Genomic DNA, 26,045 nt, shown 5'->3' on the forward strand with positions numbered 1-26,045 from the left:
TTTAAAGACCCTTCAGCAGTTTTCCATTGTCTTACCCAATTAAGTTCAACCTCTATAACCTGGCATTAAAAATAATACAAGTTGACTCCAAATTATCTTTTAAAATACGTCTGGATCTGTTGTCTTTCAAGTGCCCTGTGTTCCACTCAGATCCATTTGCCATTCAAGCAAATATGATATTTGCAAATATCTGTAATATATAATATTTGTAAATGTAATCAAATGAAAAAAATATTTGTAAAACACCTAGCACAGTGCCTGGCATGTGAGAGGTCCTGGAATATAAGCATGTTCCCTTCTTGTCCTTCCCCATTTACTAAACATGTCTTGCCCACCCCAGACAACTCTCCACCAATTAAAATCCTACCTATTTTCAAGACTTGGATCAAACACCACTCCTCCTTGATCTGTGAGCTGTTCTTGACCCCCCAGTCAAAACCTGACTCCTTGTGAACTCCAAGGGCATTTATTTCATGTTTCACATGCACGTTTCACAGTCTAATTTGCCTTTTAATTTCATACATCTTAGCCCTCCTACTAGAATGAAGATGTTTGAGGGCAGTGACCTTTACAGTTTCCCCAACTATAAAATGGATATGCTTTCTCACATGGTCAGTAAGATGAAGGAAAAGTTAGAGCTAAAATTGTGATTACCTCAAAACCAAGGATATTACTTAGGTCCCAACACTGTTTTCTTTCCTGTCCTAAATTAACCTTCAGGCATGTTTACCAGTTTAAATACTACCCCCTCAATGAAACCCTTTCTGGTTACTTAGAAGTGATCTCTCCCTCAACTGATTTCACAAAACTTTGTACTCTTTTTAATGTACTTATCACATTCTAAATTATCTTTATCTGTGTACATATCTTACCTTCACTTCTAAATCCTAGATTCTATGATGACAGGAACCATGCCTTACTTGTCTTCCTATACTTCCCAGTCCTTATCATAATGTAGTGCACATGCTGGGCTATGTTTGTTAAAATAATGGAATGAGTGAGGGGTTAGATTTTTAAAACTGGCACCAACCAAAAATAATGGTTATTTTCTCTTCTCTTTTCTCCCAACATTTCCTAAACGCTTCCTATATGTTAAAATATTTCTATGGCTGATTAATCTCTCATGAATTAATTTTTAAAAAGGATGACAAATTATCATAGGGACTGGTAATATCTGGAGCCTTCATGGAAATCATAGCAATCAGTGGTATTTGTAACTATGGCTGGCTCCTATAAAATGCAAGTTCCAGGTGAGAGATGCTTTTGGAACAGCACGGAGTACATCCTTTCTCGTTTCTGAGTCCATACTAAATTACCAGGAAGGTTCCTTCCAGCTTTAATGGTTTATGATTTAAAAAAAAAAAAAAAGCCAGGGCAAAAAATCTTTAATTACCCACTGGGATTTCATATTCAATTATTAGCAGATTTATGAACAATTTAACTTGCTTTACTTTAAACCAATACTCCAGTCAAGAAAGATAGGCCCCAAATTTGTTCTTTTATAATGACAAGCATAACTAAGTACAAATGAGTTTCAATGGTGTAGACTGTTAGCATGCTGCGTTGCATTATGTCAATAAAATAATCCCTTTCCCCCCACCTTTCTCCCCACCCCCCATCACTCCCACCCAGGAAAATAAATGATTGTGCACTGCATGACGATACCATTAGGTGTGAACTTTGGTTCATGCAAAATCGGCTCCCACAGAGGCTGCAACAGAACCAGCAGCCTCAGCACCCAAAGTCAGTTTTTTAGCTGTTGTCCATATCTTCAGCCATGTTCCTTCCATAACACCAAGTGAATACTGTGGTCAGGCATACTGGTGGCAAAAACCAAACCCATATCATTCTGCCCATCTAGTCCATTCAGCCATGACATTTCACCTGCCAAAAAACTGGAGCCCCTCTTTGATTTCCTGTACTCAGGCAGAGGCCAGCGGCTTATCAGATTCTCTGTCCTTAAGTCCATGATATATAGATAGCGGTTGTCAAATAACAGGGCAAAGATGTCTCCAAAGCCAAGTAATGCCAAATTTGCTAACTCTGGAGTCTTGATAACCCTGTAGGGAGGACAGTGATAAACATGAGCATAATTACTATCATTACAAAATATCACAACTAGAGGGAATCCTTGATTTCATCTAGTCTGCTTCTCAGTGGATTCATAAAAAGCATATTAGTAAACAGGACATATAAGCATTTATGCCCCTTTCTTTAGTTTTTAGCTACAACAGACTTACAAGGACTTAAATTAATTTGATTCAAACAAAAAACACTACCTGAGAATATCATAGCTGGCAAAGTCCCACTGATAGAGCCCTAGGGCTGAACTACATACGATGTATTTGCCATCAAAATGGAGTCTGGGCTGCAAACAGATACTTCGATCCTCAGATACAGACAACGTTTTTAAGCATTTGCAGTTGATTTCTCTTCCAATCGGCCAAATCTACAAATTGGAGAGGAAGAGGAGGAAACAGCAATCAGAATAATGCTAGTTGCCATCAACTTGATGGGGAATGCAAGATGTGAAAAACTTGTTTTAAAGCAAGCTGGTGCTGGTCTGTGTTTAATACACTTAGATGAGGAAGATGGATGTTGATAGGAAGCAGGAATAAACTGGGGAAGGAAAAATTCAGTGTAATTTTTCAAAGTGCCATGTCCAACCTGAAGCAGGAAAAACATGCTCAAAAATCTTTTTTTTTTTTTTCCTAACAAAAAACAGTCTTTATGGAACATCTTGGTTGATGATTCATTTTCTATTTAGAAACAGAATACTGGAAACTTCCCTCCCCATCCAAGAAGTCATCAAGTCCTATTGTCATTGATTGTTTATTAGGGAAACTCCTGCATATTAGAACAATCCTTTGCCTTAACTGCCACAAATATTTAGCCTGCACTGTGAAGTTCTGCATTTCTTGATCCCTGCACTACTGCTATGTAGATGATGTTTGCAGGTGGGAGCTATGAGAAGTGTCAGGTTCCCATGAGATGAGGTGGTGCAAAGTTTCATTCCCTCAAGAGCTTTATAATAATGCCATTCTATAGCCACAAGAGATGGCTTAAGATCCCTGTCCCTTTCCAATCATTAGGAAAAAGAGAATTCTTGAAGCCAGTGAAGCATTTTAGTAACAGAAGGGCCAATTTTTGGATTGGGGATAGGGTGGAGGCAATGAAATGTAATTGCATTATGCTTGTATAAGATAGATGTATTCGGACCCGAGAACTTGGGAGCTAATGTTGGCTCTCTAACCACCAAGAACTAGACTCCTATAGCAGGCACCTCATACTGAGGCACTCAATTATCTAAAAGCTGTATTTCAGGTGGTATCTCCACATCCTGTGACAATATTAATTTGGGGGGGAGGCAGGGCAATGAGGGTTAAGTGACTTGCCCAGGGTCACACAGCTAGTAAGTGTCAAGTGTCTGAGGCCAAATTTGAACTCAGGTCCTCCTGAATCCAGGACTGGTGCTTTATCCACTGCGCCATCTAACTGCCCCCAACAACATTAATTTTGTTAAATTTACCCATTTTCATCTAACAGAGAAAACTGAAAGGCAGAAAGCAAAAGTCCCACTCACCTTGATTTCATACTTGTCGGCACTGAGGAGAATATGATCTCCAGGGCTGTGCAACAGAGACTTAACCTTGCACTTCTGTAAAACCACCTATAAAAATGAAAAGTCTTTTTTATTAAAGGAGGATAAATTCTGAGGTCATGTGGTAGATTACACCACACGGATGTAGCCTAAACCTTATGTCATGTGCAAACTAATTATATATTTTCTCTCACAACCAGATAGGCTAGGTGCTCTGTAGAATGACAACACTCCCAGTATTGGTCTCTCTTCTCAATGGCTTCAGTCAATATCATAAGAACAAAGGATTTAGAGCAGGAAGAGGCCTTAGAGCTTACCTAGTGCAAACTCCCTAGTTTACTGATGAGAAAACAAAAGCTACACCAAACAATATGGACTCCTCACTCTGAAATTTAACATGAGTTTCTGTGAGAATCGGGGTGCCACCACCCTGCTGAGAAAGACATTGTGAGAACCAGGGCACCGACAGCCCTGAGGTGGAAGCATGTGACTGGCAGTTGGAAGTTACCGCCTGTAAGTCATGTCAATCAATGCTACCAGCCAATTAGCTTGGAGCTGTGTGTGGGGACCACCCCTCTTGCGGTCCCACAGGGAGCTTCTGCTCTAGGAGAACAGAGGATCCTTCTTTTCGGTTGGAGGTCTCGGTGGTGGCAGCAGGGCCAGGGTAACTAGGCTTTTTCTTTCTGAACTCTGCGTGTTCTTCCTCTCTCTTTTGCTAACTTCTAATATACTTTAATTAATGCTTAATGCCCAAAGACTGGTACTATAAGCTTCTAATTTAAGGTGACCACACATTAGATTTTTAGTCATAACAGTTAGATTTCAAACCTAACATCTCAGAGATGCTTCAAGTACTTTAGAAGTATGCCTGAGGCATAGTCAACTTTAACCACTAAGGAAAGTGTTACCATAGCACAGGCCCCAGGATAAGCCTCTACTTTACTGGTAATCTGGTTTCTAGAAAAGGGATGTGATGTTAAATCCCAAAATCTTTTCAAAGCACCTGCTGTTGTGCCTCCAGATACAAGGTTATATGGAGCTATCTAATTCTGACATCTCTGCCAAGCCACCCACAAATTAAAGCCAGAAGTTGTGATTATTTAACTATTCTATGAATATCTGGTAAGTGAACATGAAGGAAGAAAGAGAAATAGTCACTAACCACTGCTTCCAAGGGAAAAGGAGAATAAAGGAGGACTCAAAAGATTCTCTCCCAGAACCTAACCAAATGCCTGAGATATTATTGTCAACTTACAAGTCACCGTACGTATTTTTGTTTCTGGCTTCAAGGATCTTTAAGAGTATCTGACCCATCCCTTGCATTTTGCAGATGAGGAAACTAAGGCCCCAGGAAGTGAGAAGACGTGCTCAGTCGCACAGCATAGATTCAAACCCAGAGTCCAGTCAGTTCTTGTTTAGCTGCTATGCCCCACAGCGCTTCTCACAAGTCTTAAGAGCTGCAGAAGACTAGGATAAAATACCACAATGTCTGAATGGACAACTACTAATTTGAGATTTTGCTCAGCACCTCTCCTACCTTGGTAACCCACTCAGTATGTCCTGTGAGTGTGTTCAGGCACGTCCCCGTTGATAAGGCCCATACTTTCACAGTGAAGTCTGCAGAGCCACTCACCAAAAGATCAAGCTCATCACTGTAATCCACGCTGAACACTAAAAACAAAACAAAACAAAACCAGACACCCCCCCACACACATACAAAGATAAAGTACCCTCCACCGTCATATCCACATCCCTTTTTCTTGCTAAGAAAAGGGGATGGGGGATGTCCATGACTCACAGGAATAAATGTATTCTCCCAGAACTTCACAATCTCGGAAATTCCCAAAAGCCCATTGTAGCTTATATAGTGCTACCACTGCTGCTACTATAATGCTCCACTTAACTAGAAATTCTGAAAAAAATCCAGCCATTTCAAACCTCTTCTAGTATTGAGGTTTGTTAACAAGAGGACCAGGTGACCAATTCTCAACATCAGTTAGTTTCTCTTTGGTCATTCATGCCTGAAAGTGGCATGGGAATACAAGACTGCAGAAACACCAGTTTTTTCTCCTCAGCACTACCTGCAGGCAAAAAAAAAAAAAGGCCAAAGCACAAGCACTGGATTATCTATTGTATGCAGAGAACACTGCATTTAGGCATACAGAGAAGGATCCTGTCACTTGAATAAAGACTGAGTACAACCCCCCCCCCTTAACTGTATATGATTGTGAGAAAAAGGAGTAGGGGAAAATGGAGAAAATATGAATTTCAGGGAGGGCCCAATTAGTGCAAATAATGAATCCTCTGAAGTGGTCACATTATTCAAACTTACACCGCATGTTTCCATTGGGCTGAAACCAACCACCACATGTATATAGTTATAACTTCGAATAGTGAGAATTTAAATATATGTAACCACTTTAGGGGATTCATTATATGTACTGATCAGGATCTACCTGTATCTCAAAAACCACACAAGCTTAATTCATTCAACAAATATTTATTAACAGTCTATTCAACGTAGATCACTGTGACAGTCACTAAGAGAGATACAAAGATAAATAAGACACTGTCTCTGTTCTCTTGGGTTTTTATTAACAGTGTAGAAGGAAAGATAAGGTATGTCCATAAATAGCCAAAAGTAGGTCAAGATGTCATAGCTGAAATAGTAATGTCTTTAAGCAAGCATATGGAATCAAATCTAGATTCTAACATTATCTGTGTGATTGAGTAAACTACATCCTCTCTCTGAACCTATATGTCCTATACTCAAAAAGAGAATAATACTTGCTGCTTTACAGAGTTGTAAGGAAAATACTTTGTAAACTCTAAAATGCTAAAAACCCAAAGCTGTTATTAATAGAATGTAATAAAAGAAACATAAAGTGTGATGAAATCAAATAGGGAAAAATCAGTGCCAGCTGGAGAAATAAAGGAAACATTCCTGGAAAACATGATATTTGAATTTCGTCTTGAGGATGGGTAAAATTTTAATCAACAAAGATTAGATGGAGAGAGGAATAATCTACCAAATCAACTCAAGGTTTGTTGGGGGTTTTTTCGGGGGGAACAAAATCCCAAAGGCACCAAGAAACAGAGGCTTGATTCTCAAGTTACAGTCATATGAGTTTTTCAAGAGAATGTAGACAACAGAGTAGGTTTGATTCTTAATTTTCATCTCCAGGAGGTTATTTGTTTGAAATGCTTAATAAGTGAATTTCCAAAGCCATAAGCTGTATAGAACAATTAGAAATCATTTGTTAAATTGCTAAACACAAAATAACCCACAAAGAAAACTCCACTGAAGGTGAGACATTTTAGAAGTGCTAGGTTCCTCTAATTTGGAAAGAAAGCTTTGGATGAGGAAAAATGTGACAGGTATGATGGCCTAGGAAGACCTGGCCTCTAGCGCTGGTTTTGCTACTTACTTGGCTCATGACCTAATGTAAAATCATCTCTCTGAGCCTCAACTAGCCTAGTCATGAAACAGGAATATCTAATCTGCCAATTGCACAGTGTGATTGTGAGGATCCATCTTTTATACTTTTGCCAGAATGCTATTTCTTATGCATAATTTTGGTCATGTCACATTTCTGCTCAAAAATCTTCAAATTCCTTTGGCTAACATCTGAAGATCCTTCACAATCTGATACAACCTTTCTAACTTTACCTCCTATTATTCCTCTCTCAATGTACTCTATATGGTTTAGTCTAGCCAAATTCTGAGCATTCCCTACCCTCTTCTCTTGGTGCTTTTGACCATAATCTTTTCTGGAATGCCTTCTCTCACTCCAGCTTTTGAATTTCTACTTTTCCTTTTCCTAGAGCAAGTCAAATGCAACTTCCTCCAGGAAGTCTTCCTTGCCTGATCTTCTAGGCCAGTAATGATATTCTCCGACGGACATCACACAGCTCTTTGTCCCACACTTCTTTAAGACATTTGTCATGTATTATGGATATATGTCTATCCCTTATTCCCCTCTAAGATCCATCAAGGCATAGCCAAGGTCTTATTTAAATTTGATATCTCCCCCAGTGTCTGGCATAGTTCTCTGCACACAGCAGCCACTTCATTAATCTTTCTTAGATAAAATGAGATAATTCATGGGAAAATCCTTTGTAAACTGTAAAGTGCTATATAAATGTAAAGGAACTGTTATTATTATATCTATGAAAAGGGATTCTACGGAATCGATTTCCACTAAAATGTTTAAGCAACGAGTAAATGGTCTGCAGATGAACCACAGCAAAATATATACCCAATATATACAAGGAATAAAAAATAAGCTAGTTATATGGCAATATAGGACACTGCAAAAGGAAAGAAGCTAACAGTCTAGAGTATGACTTACTAGAAATTGGTGGAATAACTGAACTGATGATGCCTTGGACAAGTCACTTAACCTCCCTTGGTGTTAGTTTCCTCATCTGTAAAATGACAGGGGTTGAACTAGAATGGTCCCTGAGACTCCTTCTGGCTTGAATTCTATGCAGTCCAGCAGAGAGGTTTAATCCCACATTTTAAAACCTGCATTTCCCAAAGTTTAAAGAAAATTAACCTATACTAAGTTAGATCAGCCCCCTCCTTTCCTCTCTATCCCTATACTATGGGCAGGGGAAAAACTAACAGTATAAATAAAGGGAAATGCCCTATAACAACCATGGAAGAAGAATCACATATATAAAAAGAAAATTCTCTTTCTTGAAATCCAGACTACGACATGGATTCAAAAAACCATACCTGCACCTGTGTGTCCTCGGAAGTGCTGGGTTCGGGCTCCTGAACTCCATTCCCAACAGGCTACTGTGTTATCAAAGGATCCTGTTACAAGTTTTTGTTCATCAAACTTCACAGCAGCACAAGTGTGGGTCTGGATACCATATATGCACTGTCCTGTGCTCACATCCCAGAGTTTTGCAGACAAGTCATCTGACCCTTTCAAAAAAAAAAAAATGGAGTCAGTAAGGGAATGTCATGAATAGTCAGAGCACATACACACAAAAATATACCTAGAGTCATGAAATAATAATAGCAACAACAATAATAATAATAATTCACATTTACCTAGTGCTTGAATTAATAGGATCATAGGATTCAGAGGTGCAAGAAACTTCAGATGTCATAGGCAATCCTTCATTTTACAGATAAAGAAACTGAGGCTAGGGGAGGTTAAGTGACTTGCCCCTGGTCACACCTGCAGTGTCAAAGGCAGGATTTAATTCCAGGTCCTCTACTTCAGAGATACTGTTCTTTCCATTGTACCACATTAACTCCCACAAGTTTTTAATGAAGCAGTTCACTCACAACCAAGGAATCAGAAGCCTTGGATTTGCATGCTGCTCCTGCTACTACCACCTCTTTGACCTTGGCCAAGTCACTTAACAACCTCTCTGGGCCTAAATGAGGCAGCTGAGCTAGATGACCCATGTTGCCTCTTCAAGTACTAAAACTATTATAATCCTATGAACATGATTACCTCCTTTTTAGAGGTGAGGAAGCTGAGGTCCCTAGAGGTAAAGTGAATGACTTGCCCATAATCACAAAGCCAGTAAATGTAGAGTCTGGGTTTGAAATCAGGATTTTTTTTTTCCAATCCTGTAAAATGTATTTCCATATTAGTCATATTATAAAAGAAGAAATAGACTAAAAGAAAACAAATGAAAAAAATAAAGTGAAAAAGATCATGCTCTGATCTGCATTCAGACTCCATCAGTTCTTTCTTCAGATGTGGATAGCATTTTTCATCATGAGTCCTTTGGGCTGTTCTGAATCACAGCTAAGTCACAGCTGATCATCATACTGTGCACAATGTTCTCTTGGTTCTTCTCACTTCATTTTGCATCAGTTCTTGTAAATCTTTCCAGGTTTTCTGAAAGCAGCTTGCTTGTCATTTCTTATAGTACAATAGTATTCCATAATTATTAGATACAATTTGTTTAATCATTCCCTAATTGATGGGCATCCCCTCAATTTCCAAGTCTTTGCCACCACAGAAACAGCTACTATAATTTTTTTTTTGGTACAAATAGGTCCTTATCCCTTTATTTTTATCTTTGGAATACAGACCTGGTAGTGCTATTGCTGGGTCAAAGAGTATGCGCAATTTGATTATCCTTTGGGCATATTTCCAAATTGCTCTCCAGATTGGACTTTATTTTGTTGGACTAATCCACAACTCTACCAACAGTGCATTAGTGTCCCAATTTTCCCACATCCCCTCCAGCTTTTGTCATTTTCCTTTCCTATCATATTAGCCAACATGATGGATGTAAGGTGGGAACTGAGAGTTGTTTTAATTTGCAGTTCTCTAATCAATAGTGAATTAGAGCATTTTTTTTCATATGACTATAGTGTTGATTTCTTCTTCTGAAAACTGCCTGTTCATAACCTTTGGCCATTTATCAATTGGGGAATGACTTGAATTTTTATAAAATTTAAATCACTTCTCTCTATATTGATGAAATGAGGCCTTTATCAGAGAAACTTGCTGTAACCCTCCCAAGTTTTTTGCTTTCCTTCTTATATTGGCTGCACTGATTTTGTTTGTGTAAAAACCTTTTCATTTAATGTAATCAAAATTATCCACTTTATATTTTGTAATCCATTGTATATTTTGACAAGTAAACCATTCTTTGCTTTCCTAATTTACTTATGGTATGCCCCCTTCTGTCTAAATTATGTATCCATATTGATCCGATGTTGGTATGTGGTATAAGATGTTGGTCTATATCTAGTTCCCCCAGCAGTTGTCAAATAGTGAGTTCTTGTCCCCAAAGCTAGGGTCTTTGGGTTTACTACTGTGTCTTGTGCACCTAATCTATTCCACTAATCCATCACTCTATTTCTTAGCCAGTACCAGATAGTTTTGATGATTACTGCTTTATAATGCAGTGTGGGACAACTAGGCCACCTCTTCCTTAACATTTTTTTCATCAATTCCCTTGTTATTATTGACCTTTTGTTCTTCCAGATTAATTTTGTTGTGATTTTTTTCCAATTCTATAAAATAATTTTTTGGTAGTTTGACTGGAATAGCACTGAATAAGTAAACTGATTTAGGTAGAATTGTCATTTTTGTTATATTAGCTTGGCCTACCCATGAGCAATTAGTATTTTTCCAATTGTTTACATCTGACTTTATGTGTGTAAGAAGTGTTTAGTAACTGTGTTCATATAATTCCTGGGTTTGTTTTGGCAGGTGGACTCCCGAGTGTGAGAATCAGGGTGCCATCCCCCTGCTGAGAAAGACATTGTGAGAACCAGGGCAACGCCCGCCCTGAGAAGAAAGCATGTGACTAGTGTCTGGAAGTTGCATCTATTCATAGAACCATTACATCTATTCATAGAACCGCTTGTAAGTCATGTCAATCAATGCTACCAGCCAATTGGCTTGGAGCTGTGTGTGGGGACTGCCCCTCTTGTGGTCCCACAGGGAGCTTCTGCTCAAGGAGGACGGGGATCCTTCATTTTGGTTGGAGGTTGTGTCAGCAGCTGCTGCAGAGCCAGGGTTTCTGAACTCCATGTGTTCTTCCTCTCTTTTGCTAAACTCTAAATACTTTAATAAATGCTTAATGCCCAAAGACTGGTGCTATAAGCTTCTAATTTAAGGTGACCACACATTAGATTTTAAACATCACACAAGTATTTTATATTGTCTACATTTATTTTAAATGGAATTTCTCTTTCTTTCTCTTGTTACTAGGCTTTGTTGATAAAAAATGTTGATGATTTATGACGGTTTATTTTATATCTTGCAACTCTGCTAAAGTTGTTAATTATTTCAAGTAGTCTTTTAATTGATTCTCTAGCATTCTCTAAGTATGTCATCATATCATCTGCAAAGAGGAAAGGTTTTATTTCCTCACTGCCTATTCTAATTCCTGCAATTTCTTTTTCTCTTATTGCTATAGATAACATTTCTAGTACAATACTGAATAACTGTGGTGATCATGGGCATCCTTACTTCACCCCCATCTTAATGAGAAGGCTTCTAGATTTTCTCCATTTTCAGATAATGCTGAAATCAGGATTCAAGTACCATTTCAGATCCTTACTGGCTATATTACCATGGGAAAATTCTCAGAAAAACCTATGTTTCCTTTATGCAAAAAGGGGAGAATTAGCTGCACTAACTAGATCACAGGGTTACTTGTGAGTCAAGTGCTTCGTCAATCTTAAAGTGCTACATAAATGAGTGGTTAGCATAATTAGAATAAGGAGCAAGGCAGTGTGGAAAGAAAACTAGCCTTAGAGTCAGAAATACCTGGACTGAATCTTGCTCATGACACATCCTGGTGGCATGACCCTGGGCAAGTAACTTGTTACCTCAACACTCAATGTACCAGGCAACCCTCTCTTCATTTAAAATGGGCTCCAATTTGCAATAGCAGAAGGAACTTCTGCCCTGGGATTTCGATATACCAATGAAATGACAGGTCCAGCTCCTCCACTGACCTCCCCCCCTCCCCCCCATTGCCATAATTATTAGTCAAATAACCCTTCTGTGACTCAATTTTGTTATTTTATAAAGAGTTTTGGACCAAGTGATCTAAGGCCCACTCCCGCTGATATTCTATAATTCTGTGATTTGTCCATGACTGAAATCTAGGTTTCCTTAACATGTAATTTCAAATAGTTCTCTATGACAGTGAATATTTGTACACGTGAAGGTTATGACACTATAGTCCAGAATCTAGAACAGTGATCTAGAACAACAAGGTAAGTCTGCGTGGAGGTTAATCACCAATAGTTGAACAATCTTTCCCTCATCTGATCTTACCATACTCCTCAAATATACTTATTGTTTCATAATGTATATTTATGTAACTGTTATCATGTCTGTTAGAATATGCCCTTCTTTGGAGATGGTAAACTATGTCTCTTCTACCTCTCTCTGTATCTCCTCCTGCACCTCAAACATGCCCAGAATGAGATGTGCTTAATAAAGCTAAGCTGAGTGCACAATGTCACCAGAAAAGCTTCAAATTCCAAGATGAATTTAGCAGAGTTCCCTATGCAACTTAATGAACTCATCCTGAAATGAGTGACAGTACCCCAAGTGGAAATGAGGCAGATTCCCCAGGGATGATAGAGTGGTCAGGGAATTAGATGTAGAGTATCAGAGGAACTGGAATGTAAATTCTGATTCTGCTACTTTACTACTCATGTGACCTAAGCTAAGTCAAAAATTATCTTTAATCTCAGTTTCTTCATTTCTAAAGAGGAAGAGAGAGAAGCAGCATTCATCTAGCACCTGCTATGTGCCAGGCATTGTGCTAAGTGCCCTACAAATATTATCTCATTTGATCCACACAACAACACTGTGAAGTAGGTGCTGTTATCTCCTTTTTACCGATGAGGAAACTGAAGCAAACAGAGGTTAATAGACTTGTCCAGGGTAACACAGTTAATAAGTATCTGAGGTCACATTTAAATTCAAGGCCTTCCTGATTGGAAGCCCAGCACTTTATCCACAGCACCACCTGTGTCATTTATAAAATGAGGAAGATTCATTTCTTTGGGCTAAATTATTTCTAAGATCCCTATTAATCCTAAATCCTATGAAATGGCAAAGAGAACATTGTTCATTTAATTAGGTTATTTGGAGATAAAGGATCTTATCTCTAAGTGCTTAATGAGAACTTTAGCATAATTAGGAGTTAAAAGGACCCTTGATTAGGAGTGAGACAATGTGGGCTGAAATTCAGGTTCAACCATTTACTATCTGTGTGACCTTGGGAATGACTCTTAACTGTCTTTTCCTCAGTTTTCTTCTCTGTAAAATCAGGAGGCTGGACACAATCTCTTTGGTTTATTTTTGCCTTAAGTGTATTTTCCATGATTCAAATGAGTTAACGGTGCTTAACTTTCACTCAATCTCCCCTCTGGGGTCAAAATTCCTATTTATGAATTATTTATAGTCTAGAAAGTACCATCCCCATGGGAACCTTGCTTGTTCAGGGGTTACATAGCTAATAAGTAGCAGAGTGAGTACTAAAATCCAAGTTTTCATTTCTAAGTTCAGTGCTCTTTCCACTATGACACACTGTCTCCCTAACAAATATAATTCTGGGGGAAAGTAAAACTTACTATATGAACTTAAGCACAAAGTACCTCAAAACACAACTACTTAGGTGGCAGTAATGGAGGTTTGCTGCAATGTTTACAAATCAATAAATTAGTATTTATATTTAAAGAATTAACCAAGTTCTACAGTTGAATAATGTTAAGATTAGCATTATTTGTGAAAGAATAATGTATTATGGTAAAAATTAAAATATTTTTCACTTGAAAATACATTCCCTTATCATACAAAGCATCAGTTCAAGATACACAGCCTTCCTTGAATCAGAGTCAAACCCAAGAAGCAACATGATAAAGTAAAAAAGTGATCAATTTAAGAGTAAAGACATTTAGGTTTGATGTCCAATTCTACCAATGAACCAGGTGTGTGACTGTGGACAAGTTACATGGTCATCTCTATTATCAAATTATTTTATCTTTATTCCATGCCTCCTATGTACCCCTGATCATCCCCATTACTATCCTTTTTGCCCCACATCCAATCATAAATTTCTCATAATCTATTATTTCATTCATGACTCTTATTTTAATTCAGTAATTCAATAAATACTTATTAAGTGTCTACTGTCAGGCACTAAGGGAAGGGGTTACAAAAAGAGGCAAATGACAATACTTCCCCTTAAGGAGCTTACAATCTAAAGTAGGAGACAATGTGCAAACAGATATACACAAAGCGAATCCAGCCTCAGACACTTGACACTTACTATACACATATACACACACACACACACACACACAATGTATAGAAAATAATTTAACAGAGAGAAAGCACTGAAATTAAGAGGAGTTGGGGAAGGTTTCCTGTACAAGGTGAGATTTTAGTTGGGACTTGAAGCCAGGGAGATCAGTAGTCAGAGCAGAGGAGGGAGAGAATTCCAGGCAAATGTCTGAAGACAAGAAATGAAGTATATATAGTTGATGAAACAGCCAGGCCAGTGTCACTGGATTGAAGAATACATGTTGGGGAGGAAGATAGAAGATTGGAAAGGAAGGAGGAAGCTGGACTATGAAGGGCTCTGACTGCCAAACAGATCATTCTGGTTTTGCTTCTGGAAGTCGTAAGAAGACACTGGAGCTTACTGAGCAGGGAGGTAACATGATTAGACATGCATTTTAGGAAAATCATTGTTGTGGTTGAATGGATAATGGATTGGAGTAGGAAGAGACTTGAGGCAAGCAAACCTACCAACAATCAAGGTGTGAAGTGACAAGGGTCTTCACTAGAGTAGTGGCAGTGTCAGGAGAGAAGGGAACATATTCCAGAGTTTACAAAGGTGAAATCAACAGGCCTTGACGACAGCTTGGATATGATGGGGTGAGAGTGAAAAATCCAGCATGAATCCTAAATTGCAAGTCTGAAATACTAGTAGGATGGCATTGTCCTCAACAGTAATTGGGAAGGCAGAAGTGGGGGGAAAAGATAATAAATTTTGGACATTTTGGGTTTAAGATGTCTGAGACTTTCAGTTTGAGATGTCTGAAAGGCAGCCGGAGACACAAGATTAGAGGTCAGGAAAAGGTAGATTTGTGAATCATCAGTATAGAGATGGTAATTAAATCCATGGGAGCTGATGAGATCACCAAGTAAAGTAGTATAGAAGGAGAAGAAAAACCAGGACATGAAATGAATGAAAAACCCCAGGAGAAAGAGTTTCTGGGTAATTAATAATCTATTAAATAGGGGCAGCTAGGTGGCCCAGTGGGTAGAGCACTGGATCTGGATTCAGGAGGACCTGAGTTCAAATCCGGCCTCAGACATTTGACACTTACTAGCTGTGTGACCCTGGGCAAGTCACTTAACCCCAACTGCCTCATCAAAAAAAAATATATATATTTATATATATATAAAAGGCTGGCTGGTGTAACGATTGGAGTGATGCCACCTGCTGAAGAGTTACTGTAGGAAAGCTCCACCATGAGGAGAAGGCATCTGAGGGCAAGCCATGTGGTCAGCTCCTTGGCGTCAGGAAGTGACATTTGCTCATGGGTACTGTCTATCAAAGCTACCAGCCAATCAACTTGAGGAGCCTCCTATTTCTGGGAGAAGACAAAGCAGGAAGCAGACGCTGATGGAGGGGTTCTTCCTCTTTGGGTTCGAGACATCAGCTTGGTGGCATGACTTCATGTGGGAGGTTAAGAAAGCTAGGATTTCCATGTTATAAGAAATCTGTTCTCAATCTTTCTCTCTCTTTACTATCTTATATCTTTTAATAAACCCTTAAAAGCCTAAACTCTTGGTGAACTGATCAGTGATTTTAGCCAGTTTCCCTCCAAAACTGGGGGGGACAGATTAGAACCCACATTTAGATTTTTAAACAACACACTGGCAATCAATAAATCGATAGTTGGTGGTTTCTCTCAATAACCAAAGACCCCCCTCCCCATGTAGAACCTGAGAGCCTTAAATATCTTTCTAAAAGGGAATGCCCCTGAGAAGAGAAAATTAATCCTGATTGATAGACATTTTTTTTAATGTATAAGGTATTTTATTTTTTCCATTACATGTAAAGATAGTTCTCAACTTTTGTTTACACAAGCTTTACAATTTCAGATTTTTCTCCCTCCCTCCCCTCCCTCCCCCCCTCCCCTAGACAGCAGGTAATCTGATATAGGTTATATGTATATATCTCTATACATATACACATATAGATATATACACACACACATATATATATATATATACACACATAACATTAATCCTATTTCTGCATTAATCCTGTTACAAGAGAAAAAATCAGAGCAGTGATGCAAAACCTCAAAATAGAAAAAAAAAAAACAGCACCCAAAACAAAACAAATAATATGGTTCAATCAGCATCTATACTCCACAGTTCGTTCTTTCTTTTTTTTTCTTGGATTTGGAGATCCTCTTCTATCATGAGTTCCCTGGAACTCTTCTGTACCATTGCATTGGTGAGAAGAATATAGTCCATCACAGTAGGTCAACACTCAATGTTGATGATACTGTGTACAATGTTCTTCTGGTTCTGCTCATCTCACTCAGATTGATAGACATTTAATGAGGAGATGGGCTGGAAGTCTTCAGCCCCTTCTGCTAAGAATGTGGTTTGATCATGAGATTCAGCAGCTTCCAGCAATCTGGCAAGGGAAATCATCTCTATCCAGACCTCTCTGGTTGGTTTTCTCCTTCATGAGCTAAGTCACTCTAAACTCTAATGGAGGACTATAAGGACAGGACTCCTTTCCCCAACGTAAAGACTCACTGGGACTGGATTCTGTTTGTACTCTAAACAGAAGTTAGGTCTCCTAGTCAGGTGGAGCCCTGCCCAAGACTGAAAAACCCATTTCTTGAGGGCTAGGAATAATGTCATCAATTAGTCATGTCCTTCAGAGACTGACTTTAAGAAGAGCTATTCCTTAATGAGTAAACAGAAAAGGAGAAAAGCCTGGATCCCAATTTAATAACTGGTTATTAGTAAAATAATAATTTCTCTCACTCCCCCCTTTGATTCACTTGAGAGATAGTCTTCTCAGTAAATCACTAACTGATATGACAAACAATTCATCAAGGGTTTTTAACCACAGGACTTATAATGGGAAACAATGTAAGGGGAACAACGCGAGACTGACGCATTCATCACAGGAGCCATTGCCTTACAGAGGATAATGGCACAATCTTTCTCAGTAACACATTCCCACTGTCCTTTTCATTTCATGTCCATCATATTGTAAGGCCCAGACATCTCATCTCATACAGCTGTCTGGTTGCTGAAACATCTCCTGATGTAGTCCTCTGGTCCCCTGGAGATCTCTCCTCTAAGGAATGCTGGAATAGGTGGGGCTTCAGAGTAGCTTCTAGTAGATTTGCTTCTCCAGTTCAGGTCACTTGTAGAGAAAACTTTTGCTATTAAAATCTTTTACAAAATAAATCTTAATGCAATTCAAGTTTGCTCTACCAATAACCAAATCAGGTAGTGAGAGTTGGCTTAAATCCTACAATTCTGATAAGAACAGCAAATCAGGAACCTCTAGACCAGAGAATTTACATTTTCTCATAGTCCTCACTGCTCCTCTCCTTATCTAAAGCAGATATTTGGATACTATCAGTAACAGGTTGAAGGAAGAATCTATGAGAATCTGATTTGTAGAATGAGCCCTTTTGGTTATGAATTTGATATTTGCCAATGTAAGTTAAATTAGAAAATTCTAAACCCAATTTTAAAATCTAGAATATATAATTATCAAATCTTATTATTTTTAAAAATAAAACTGTCACCAAAACCAAAATTTCCACTCTAGCTATTTATTTAATTATTTATTTTTAGGCACTCATTCTCCCCTTAGGAGGATAAGATTCTGCTAGCTAATAACAGAACCCTCCCCCCCCCACTTTTTTGTTGTTTGTTTGTTTTCTGTTTTTTTGTGGGGAAATGGTGGTTAAGTGAGCCCCTCCCCCCTTTTTAATAAGAAAATGCCTCTTATACAAAAATGAATTCATTTAAAAGTTGTCAAATTATCTTCAATTGTAATAAAAGGTTCTGGGATGGAATGTATAAATGTATAAATACATTGAATAATTCATTAATCTCAAAACAGAGTATCAAAACATTTTCAGTTATTAACTATGTTCAAATGAATAACCCTGAGTAAAACAGAATATCTCTTTAAGGTAACAAGATAGACCACAAGTCACTCTTTTTTTTTTTGGGGGGGGGGCCAGGGCAATGAGGGTCACACAGCTAGTGAGTGTCAAGTGTCTGAGGCCAGATTTGAACTCAGGTCCTCCTGAATCCCGGTGCTTTATCTATTGGCCACCTAGCTGCCTCCCATTCTTTTTAAAAGATAATTCATTATGCTGAAATTCTTTTCTTTAACACAGAATGGAAATGACTTTAACTTCACTAAAGAACAGAATTATATCCTGGTTTCACAAATCCTCATATCACTGCCTAATTACTCCCACACCATTGTGAGACATTAAAAGACCTTATCTTATACAGGAAGATATAACTAGCAATAGGCAGATAACAAGGCCAAATACTCATCTACTTGACTGTTTAGGATATAGAAGGGACTAAAATTCTAATACCTGAATCTTCTTATACTAGCTCAGAAGGGCTCACATATTAGCCTATGAGATAAAGATTTAATATTATGTTCACACTGATCACCTGCCACTATTATAGAAATTTGCCATAAAAGGAAAATAGGGACATAGCTTTAATAAGGGGGAAAATGGTTCCCTAATTTCATGTTAATCCCAGGTAAGAGTCATATGGGCAGCCAATTGTATTGAGAAAATGTCATAGCCAATCTTAAAATCAGCCAGGTGGGAAACTTTCCATTCAAAAGGAAATGTCACACTGGGGAAATCGGGTCAGGAGAATCCTACCTCAGCCCATGCCAAGAGTCATTCTCCCAGCCTTTCCCATGAGAACTCCACCTGCAGTTCATAGATGTTACCCCCATAGGGTTACTGGCATCATGGATCATTGGCTCAATAGCATTTCCTGATGATCATACCTGGAATCAGACTCAGAATACTATCAATTATAGGCCCATAAGGTCCTAAATAGCAAGCTCCAATAATCATAACTCTGGGTGGATTCAGTTATTAAGAATCACATATTGTTGGGAATAAGTAATGACTATAGTCTCAGATTGAAAACAGTATGAGATTCATCATAAAAATCACAACTTCCTCTTGCCCTGGTTAGAAAGATTTGCTATGAGAAGAAAAATCAGGGACATAAATTAATATAACACAGCCAACCTCAGAATCCACCAGATGGAAAAATTTCTTATATGGGAAGATAAATTAAGAGAGGCTAACCTTAGCCTTTCCAAGGTTGCCCTCCCAACTTTCTTCCCAGGGACAGATATCCTATTGGTCTTAGATTTCAAATGTCACTCCTATTGAGATGCTGGCATTTTCTTGAAGCAGTGGCACATTGAAACAAACCTAAAAACAAAGCTAAAAAAAAAAAATTCAGCATCCCAAAAGGCTATACCTCAAATAACAGAGTCTCACAATCAAAGTAGGGCTGGATACAATTACTGTCAATCCTTGAGTTGTTGCAATAAATTGGCTAACAAATAAAACTTATCAGGTCTCTTTAAGATCACACAAAAGATGTTTACTTAACATTCCTTTCTATTAGTATTTCCCTTTCTTAAAAACAACTTAATAATCCATAATAATTTAACCAATAACCTTATAATTTTCATAAATTATAGCCAAAAAAATTTAGATCAAATTTCCTCTTCACTATAGGCAAGCACTTCAGAATATTAACAGTTCGCAAACATTTTCTTTCTCTTTAACTTTTCAGTTCATAATGTGGCAACATCTATATTAGAAAAGAAGCTGGGGGAGGCTAGGTGGCGCAGTGGATAAAGCACCGGCCCTGGATTCAGGAGTACCTGAGTTCAAATCCGGCCTCAGACACTTGACACTTGCTAGCTGTGTGACCCTGGGCAAGTCACTTAACCCCCAATTGCCCCACAAAAAAAAAAAAAAAGAAAAGAAAAGAAGCTATGTTCCTAAAAGTATATCTGTACAATGTCATAAACAACATTATTGATCTGAAACATGAAACAAAATCCAATCCTAGTCAAGTTACTTTAATTCAGTCGAATGAATATCTAAACTACTTTATACAGAAAATCATTCTGAACAAATTTAAGTGGAACTTACATAAAACTGATCTATGAATTTTCTCATTTTAATTAGGGGCAGTAGGCATTTTTATACCCCTGTAGCTTTTAGATTTAAACTTTACAGAATTTAACATGCCACTAGGAAAGTAAAAACAAACTTATAACCATGTCAAAATATCTTGTTAGATAAAACAACAAAGAGATTTTTTTCATCATTGCAATCCAAATAAAATACTTGTAACACTGAATTTACAACCTGACAGTAATAGCCAAATTATAAGAGAATCTATCTTCCTAACAATATTGATTTTACAATACAGACATGTATTTAATTTTACATTAAGATACTAAGAAATACATATAAAACTTCACTGATTTGAATTCACACCTGTTATCTCAGGTTAGCTTAAAGTGTGCTTAGCTAAATATTATAAGAATCTAGTTGAAGGACTGGTTTTTAGCCCAGGCAAAAAGCTTAAGTTTGATCTGATGCTGGCAGGGTGTGGTTCATTTTTGCCAGGTAGAAACCTTTGAGCTTTCAGAGTTAATTCTCTCTCTTTTTTTTTTTTTGCGGGGCAATGGGGGTTAAGTGACTTGCCCAAGGTCACACAGCTAGTAAATGTCAAGTGTCTGAGGCCGGAATTGAACTCAGGTACTCCTGAATCCAGGGCCAGTGCTTTATCCACTGCGCCACCTAGCCACCCCTCTTTTTTTTTTTTTTTAAGTGAGGCAATTGGGGTTAAGTGACTTGCCCAGGGTCACACAGCTAGTAAGTGTAAAGTGTCTGAGGCTGGATTTGAACTCAGGTACTCCTGACTCCAGGGCGGGTGCTTTATCCACTGTGCCATAATTACATAATTCTCCATTTGAACAATATAAGAAAACATTTAAGGTACTATGTAATAGTCACAGGTCACAATAACCAATATTTTCATTATAACCAACATTTATATAGTATTAGATGTACAATATGGGCTTCCTACATACCATCCTGAAAGGTAGGTAGACCCAGGTACGGCATGCTTATCTAACCTTATTTGTATAAGACTAAAACCAAAGCAACAGAAATTCTTAGGACATCATGGTACAAATGGTACCACACCTTTTCCTTTTGTAATTTCTAGTTCTCAACTAAAACCAAATCACTATACTTTCATCTGAACATCAGGCTAGTTTTTGAAGTCTTAAAAATATTAATTCCCTGTTCAGTTGTCAATCTGAACACATTTACATCAGTCTTTTAACAATTAAATTTATAACCAAAAAGAATCAAAGAGTTTGCTTTTCTAATAATATTTCTAATACAATTAATTATTAGATTCATGTTAGGCATTATCTTTATACATATTTCAAATAACTGAGGTAACTTGGCTTGAAACCACATAGCTAACAAGTTTCCTGATCCATAAATTTTCCCAATTTGTCTTAATGCCAAATAGTATAATAAAATCTAGGAGGGACACACACACAGATTAAAAATAAGACCAGAATAAAACTGAATTACCTGAATCTATTTTCCAAATGGTATCATACAAAATATTAATTTATAATTTTAATTATTTAGTATTATATTTTACACAAACACTATTTATTCCAAGCATTTCAGATTATGGGATTTACTATTTCCAGCTAATGCACTGCCAAAGATATTTAAAGAGACAGTAATCTACTCAATTTACACTTAAGGAAAGCCTTGCTTATCAAATTTCTTCCAACCTTTCCAACTTTCTCTATTGGCTTTCAAATCAAGCTACAAACTTTTCATTACTACTTTAGATCTTAATCATTCTATTTAAAGTCAAACTTTGCTCAAACTTTCTCAACATACTTAAAGCTTCTGATCATTTTTATATATCTCTCTTATGGTTCAAAACCCCAAACCTTATGCCTTTCATATTTTTCCTTTCAACTCCTTATTATTTCTCTTTCCAAATCTCCCAAATGCATTACTCAAACTATACAACTTCCTTTACTTGTTCAATCATATCCCAGACTATATTCATTCTACTAAATATCTCCTTCTTAACTTTAGCACATATTGTTAAATTTTCCCAAGGTGTATAGTTTATTTATTTCAAGTCATGTGATTTTATTCATCAATTTACCTATCACACTTATACTCTGTTGCTTCATTAGCTATAATTCAGGTGTTCTCTAGGAGATCAAAAGAGCTCCAAACTTACTGACTATTCCTAGTCCCTGTTTCTTTTGCTAGATCATCATCCATTTCCCACCCCTCACTGTTAAGGGTTCTGTCTTGAGCCCTCACTCTCCCTTCCTTTCTTTCTCCCCTCTCCTCTTCTGTCTTGGTGATTTCCTTAGTTTCCACAGGGTTCAATTATCATTTCTCTGTAGATGACTTAAATCTACATAGTTCTAATATTTCTCTTGAATCCAAGTACTAGATCACCAACTACCAACTAAACACCAATCTATACCTATAATCCCACTGGTAACTAAACTCAGGAAGTCCAAAACAAAACTAAATCATTATCTTCCCTTCCCAACCTCCTCCACCACCAACTTCCCTATTTCTGTTGAGAGGACCACTTGCTGAGGTTCCACCAACAGTCGCCTATAATTTTTCCTTCTCCCATAGCCAATCAATCACCCAACAAGTTTCATCAATTCTGCCTCCACATATCTTTCAGAATTATTTCACACTATTCTCTTCCACACACTCTACATTCCAGGGAAACTAGTCTACTTACTGTTCTCCAAACCTGACATTCATGCCTTTCTTTGCCCAATTCCCAGAATGTGTTCCCCTGTCATTTTTACCTCTTAAACGTCATCTCCCTTTAAGATTCAGCTCAGGTACCACCTTCTATAAGAATACTTTCCTTAGCCCTCTCGTTCAGGGGTTCTTGACCTTTTTTGGTGTCATGGACCACTTTGTCAATCTGGTGAAGTCTATAGAGCCCCTTCTCAGAATAATGTTTCTAAATGCATAAGGGCTAAAATTTATGCAGTGCTTTTAAGGTTTGCAAAGCACTTTACAAATATCTAGTTTTATCAAATCAAAAAACTTGGAGTTAGGTGTTGTTATAATCCCCATTTTATAGATAAGGAAACCAAGGCAGACAAAAGTTAAGTGATTTGCCTGGGGTCACACAGCTACCAAGTGTCTGAGGCTGGATTTGAACTTAGGTTAACCTGACTCCAGGTATATGCCAAAGAAACTAACTATGCTGAAATATAATTATCAAAATTTTCTTTAAAAAACTAGTTCCCTTCTCTAGAATCAAAAGAACATGGTATACGGTAACAGCAACATTTGTGTGATGATCAACCATGACTGACAGCTCTTCTCAGCCAATTCCAAAAGATGGAAAATATTATCCACATCCACAGAAAGAACCGATGGAATCTGAATGCAGATTGAAGCATACTATTTTTACTTTTGTGTGTATGTGGTTTTTTTCCTTTTGCAAACTGTAATTTTTTTTTGCAACCTTTACTGGTTTGAATTCACACCTGTTATCATCAGGTTAGCTTCAAGTGTGCTTAGCTAAACTGTTTCTTCCTTCACAACATGACTAATATGGAAATAGGTTTTACATGATTGCACATATATACTCTATATCAAATGGCTTACTGAAGTAGGGAGGGGGGAGGAAAGGGAGAGAGGGAGAAAATTTTATAAAACAACATTTTATAAAAAATGAATATTAAAAATTATCTTAAATGTAATTGTAAAAAATAAAATACTATCAATTAGTGGGGGAAAAATACAATTAAAAAAATGCCTGCTCTAGTTCAGGACTTCTTAAACTTTTTCCACTGGTGACCCTTTTTCACCCAAGAAACTTTTATGCAACCCTGAATACATAGGTATATAAAATAGGTATACACATCAAACATTTATTGCCAAAATTTTCATGACCCTCACATTCAGTTACATAACCCCATATGGGGTTGCTACCCACAGTTTAAGAAGCTTTGCTCTAGTTGTTAGTTTTCTCTTGCTTAAATTATGTTCTTTTCTGTGTATATGATGAATTCCCATTAGTAAAATTTAAGTTCCGTAAGGGTAGAGATAATTTTTCATTTTTGATTTGTAACCCCAGGTTGTTGTAAAGAAAGAATAGCTTTGTAAATTGTAAATACTCTTGAGTGTGTGTATCCATGTGAATGAGTAAGAATGAAAATAACTTGTCTCTAGTTTGGGCTCAGTTCTAGTTTAAGCTGTCCTGATTTAATTCATATTTAAACTAGTTCACAGAAGAGGAAGATATGTCAACTTTTCAATTTGATGACCTAAAGAAATAGAAAATGACTGTCACAGTTCAGAAAAATTCTGTTCTGTAGTGCCCAAACCTGTACATAACTACTCATTTGGCTAAACACCCCTATTCCCAGTCTCATTCCCTCCTAAACTCATAGAAACACTGAGCACTAGACTTAAGAGTCCAGGTGAACTGTATTCAATGCAACTTCAACTCCTAAGAGTGTAACTTTACTTTCACAACCTCCTAGAGAGCATCAGTTTCCTCATCTGTAAAGTAAGGCCTACATTGTAAGACTGTTGTAGTGAAACCTTCCTAAACTTTAAAGTGCTACACAAAAAATTTTAGAATGCTAGAACTATAAGGGACCTGCTGTTGGATAGATATTACATTCAGATCTTTGGTCACCTTAAATAGTCAGGTATGACTCAATTCTGACTCTTAAGAGATCACTTATTTGATAGATAAGGAAAACTAGGACCAAGAAAGGTGAAATAATTAGCTCAGTATCATGGAGTACGTTAGTGATAGCCTCAAGAATGGAAGCTAGGATAAATGATTCCCCAGTTCAGTGGTTCTTTCTATCGCTTCATTCAGCTGCATAAAGCAAAACCGATTCTTCATCTGCAGAGATAGCATTACAATTCAATCATTTCAAATCTTCTGGGCACAACAAATATGAGTTGATACAAGTCAAAAATAAAATTAATACTTCAATACTAAAAAGAATTGCTGCAACATAAGCAAGAAAAAGCAGATAACATAAAGCAAATGAATGTAGCAGACCTAAGTTAAAATACCTCCACTTAAACTAACAGATCAAGTTGTAGATCTGGGTCTCAAAATACCTAGGATTCTACTATCAATTAGAAATTATGATCTAGGAGGCAGAGGAAGTCTATTTTTTTTTAAGTGAGGCAATTGGGGTTAAGTGACTTGCCCAGGGTCACACAGCTAGTAAGTGTTAAGTGTCTGAGGCCAGATTTGAACCCAGGTACTCCTGACTCCAGGGCTGGTGCTCTATCCACTGCGCCACCTAGCTGCCCCGGAAGTCTATTTTTTAAAAAATTGTTTTATATTCCTCCTAATTAGCACTGGATTGTTAACAATAAAAACTCCTCAGCTGTCACTGCATGACAAGATAAAACGCATATAAGTATTATTCTAGAACACACAACTGCTTGCTAGTTAGTGGCCCAAGACAACTGCTGAACACTTATTACATTTAGATTTTTGTTCATTTGAAACACTCATGCATGTTACTCAATGTGTACATCTGTAACTACTGGGCTAAGTGCCATCCCCACCCTTTCCCAACCCTCTGCCCAAACCAGAAAAAGAACAGAGACTCTTATCTTAAAACTTAAGAGCTAGGAGAAAACTTGGAGCTCTACTAGGTCCAACTCCTCATTTGATAGGTGAGAAAAGTGAGGTGTAAGTTGCCCAAATTGATGCAGCTAAGTGGCACAGTCAATATTTCAACCCAAGCTTTTGATTGAAAATGCAGCACT

General features: G+C 37.6%; 1 protein-coding gene across 2 annotated transcripts in view; it reads right to left on the minus strand.

Moving 5' to 3' along the window:
* Nucleotides 1-1,368: 1,368 nt before the first annotated feature.
* FBXW2 (F-box and WD repeat domain containing 2) overlaps nt 1,369-26,045 on the minus strand; it is a 38,075-nt gene continuing 13,398 nt past the window's right edge. For both annotated transcript variants that reach the window (XM_043983590.1, XM_043983591.1), the window contains 5 exons: nt 8,343-8,537; nt 5,139-5,272; nt 3,584-3,670; nt 2,280-2,449; nt 1,369-2,060 (listed from right to left, as the gene is read on the minus strand). In XM_043983590.1, coding sequence (XP_043839525.1) covers nt 1,772-2,060; nt 2,280-2,449; nt 3,584-3,670; nt 5,139-5,272; nt 8,343-8,537 — 875 coding nt within the window. In that variant the 3' untranslated portion in view covers nt 1,369-1,771. The remainder of the gene's footprint in view (nt 2,061-2,279; nt 2,450-3,583; nt 3,671-5,138; nt 5,273-8,342; nt 8,538-26,045) is intronic.

This window comes from Dromiciops gliroides, chromosome 2 (assembly GCF_019393635.1).
Source record: "Dromiciops gliroides isolate mDroGli1 chromosome 2, mDroGli1.pri, whole genome shotgun sequence".
In the NCBI taxonomy this organism is placed as follows: domain Eukaryota; kingdom Metazoa; phylum Chordata; class Mammalia; order Microbiotheria; family Microbiotheriidae; genus Dromiciops; species Dromiciops gliroides.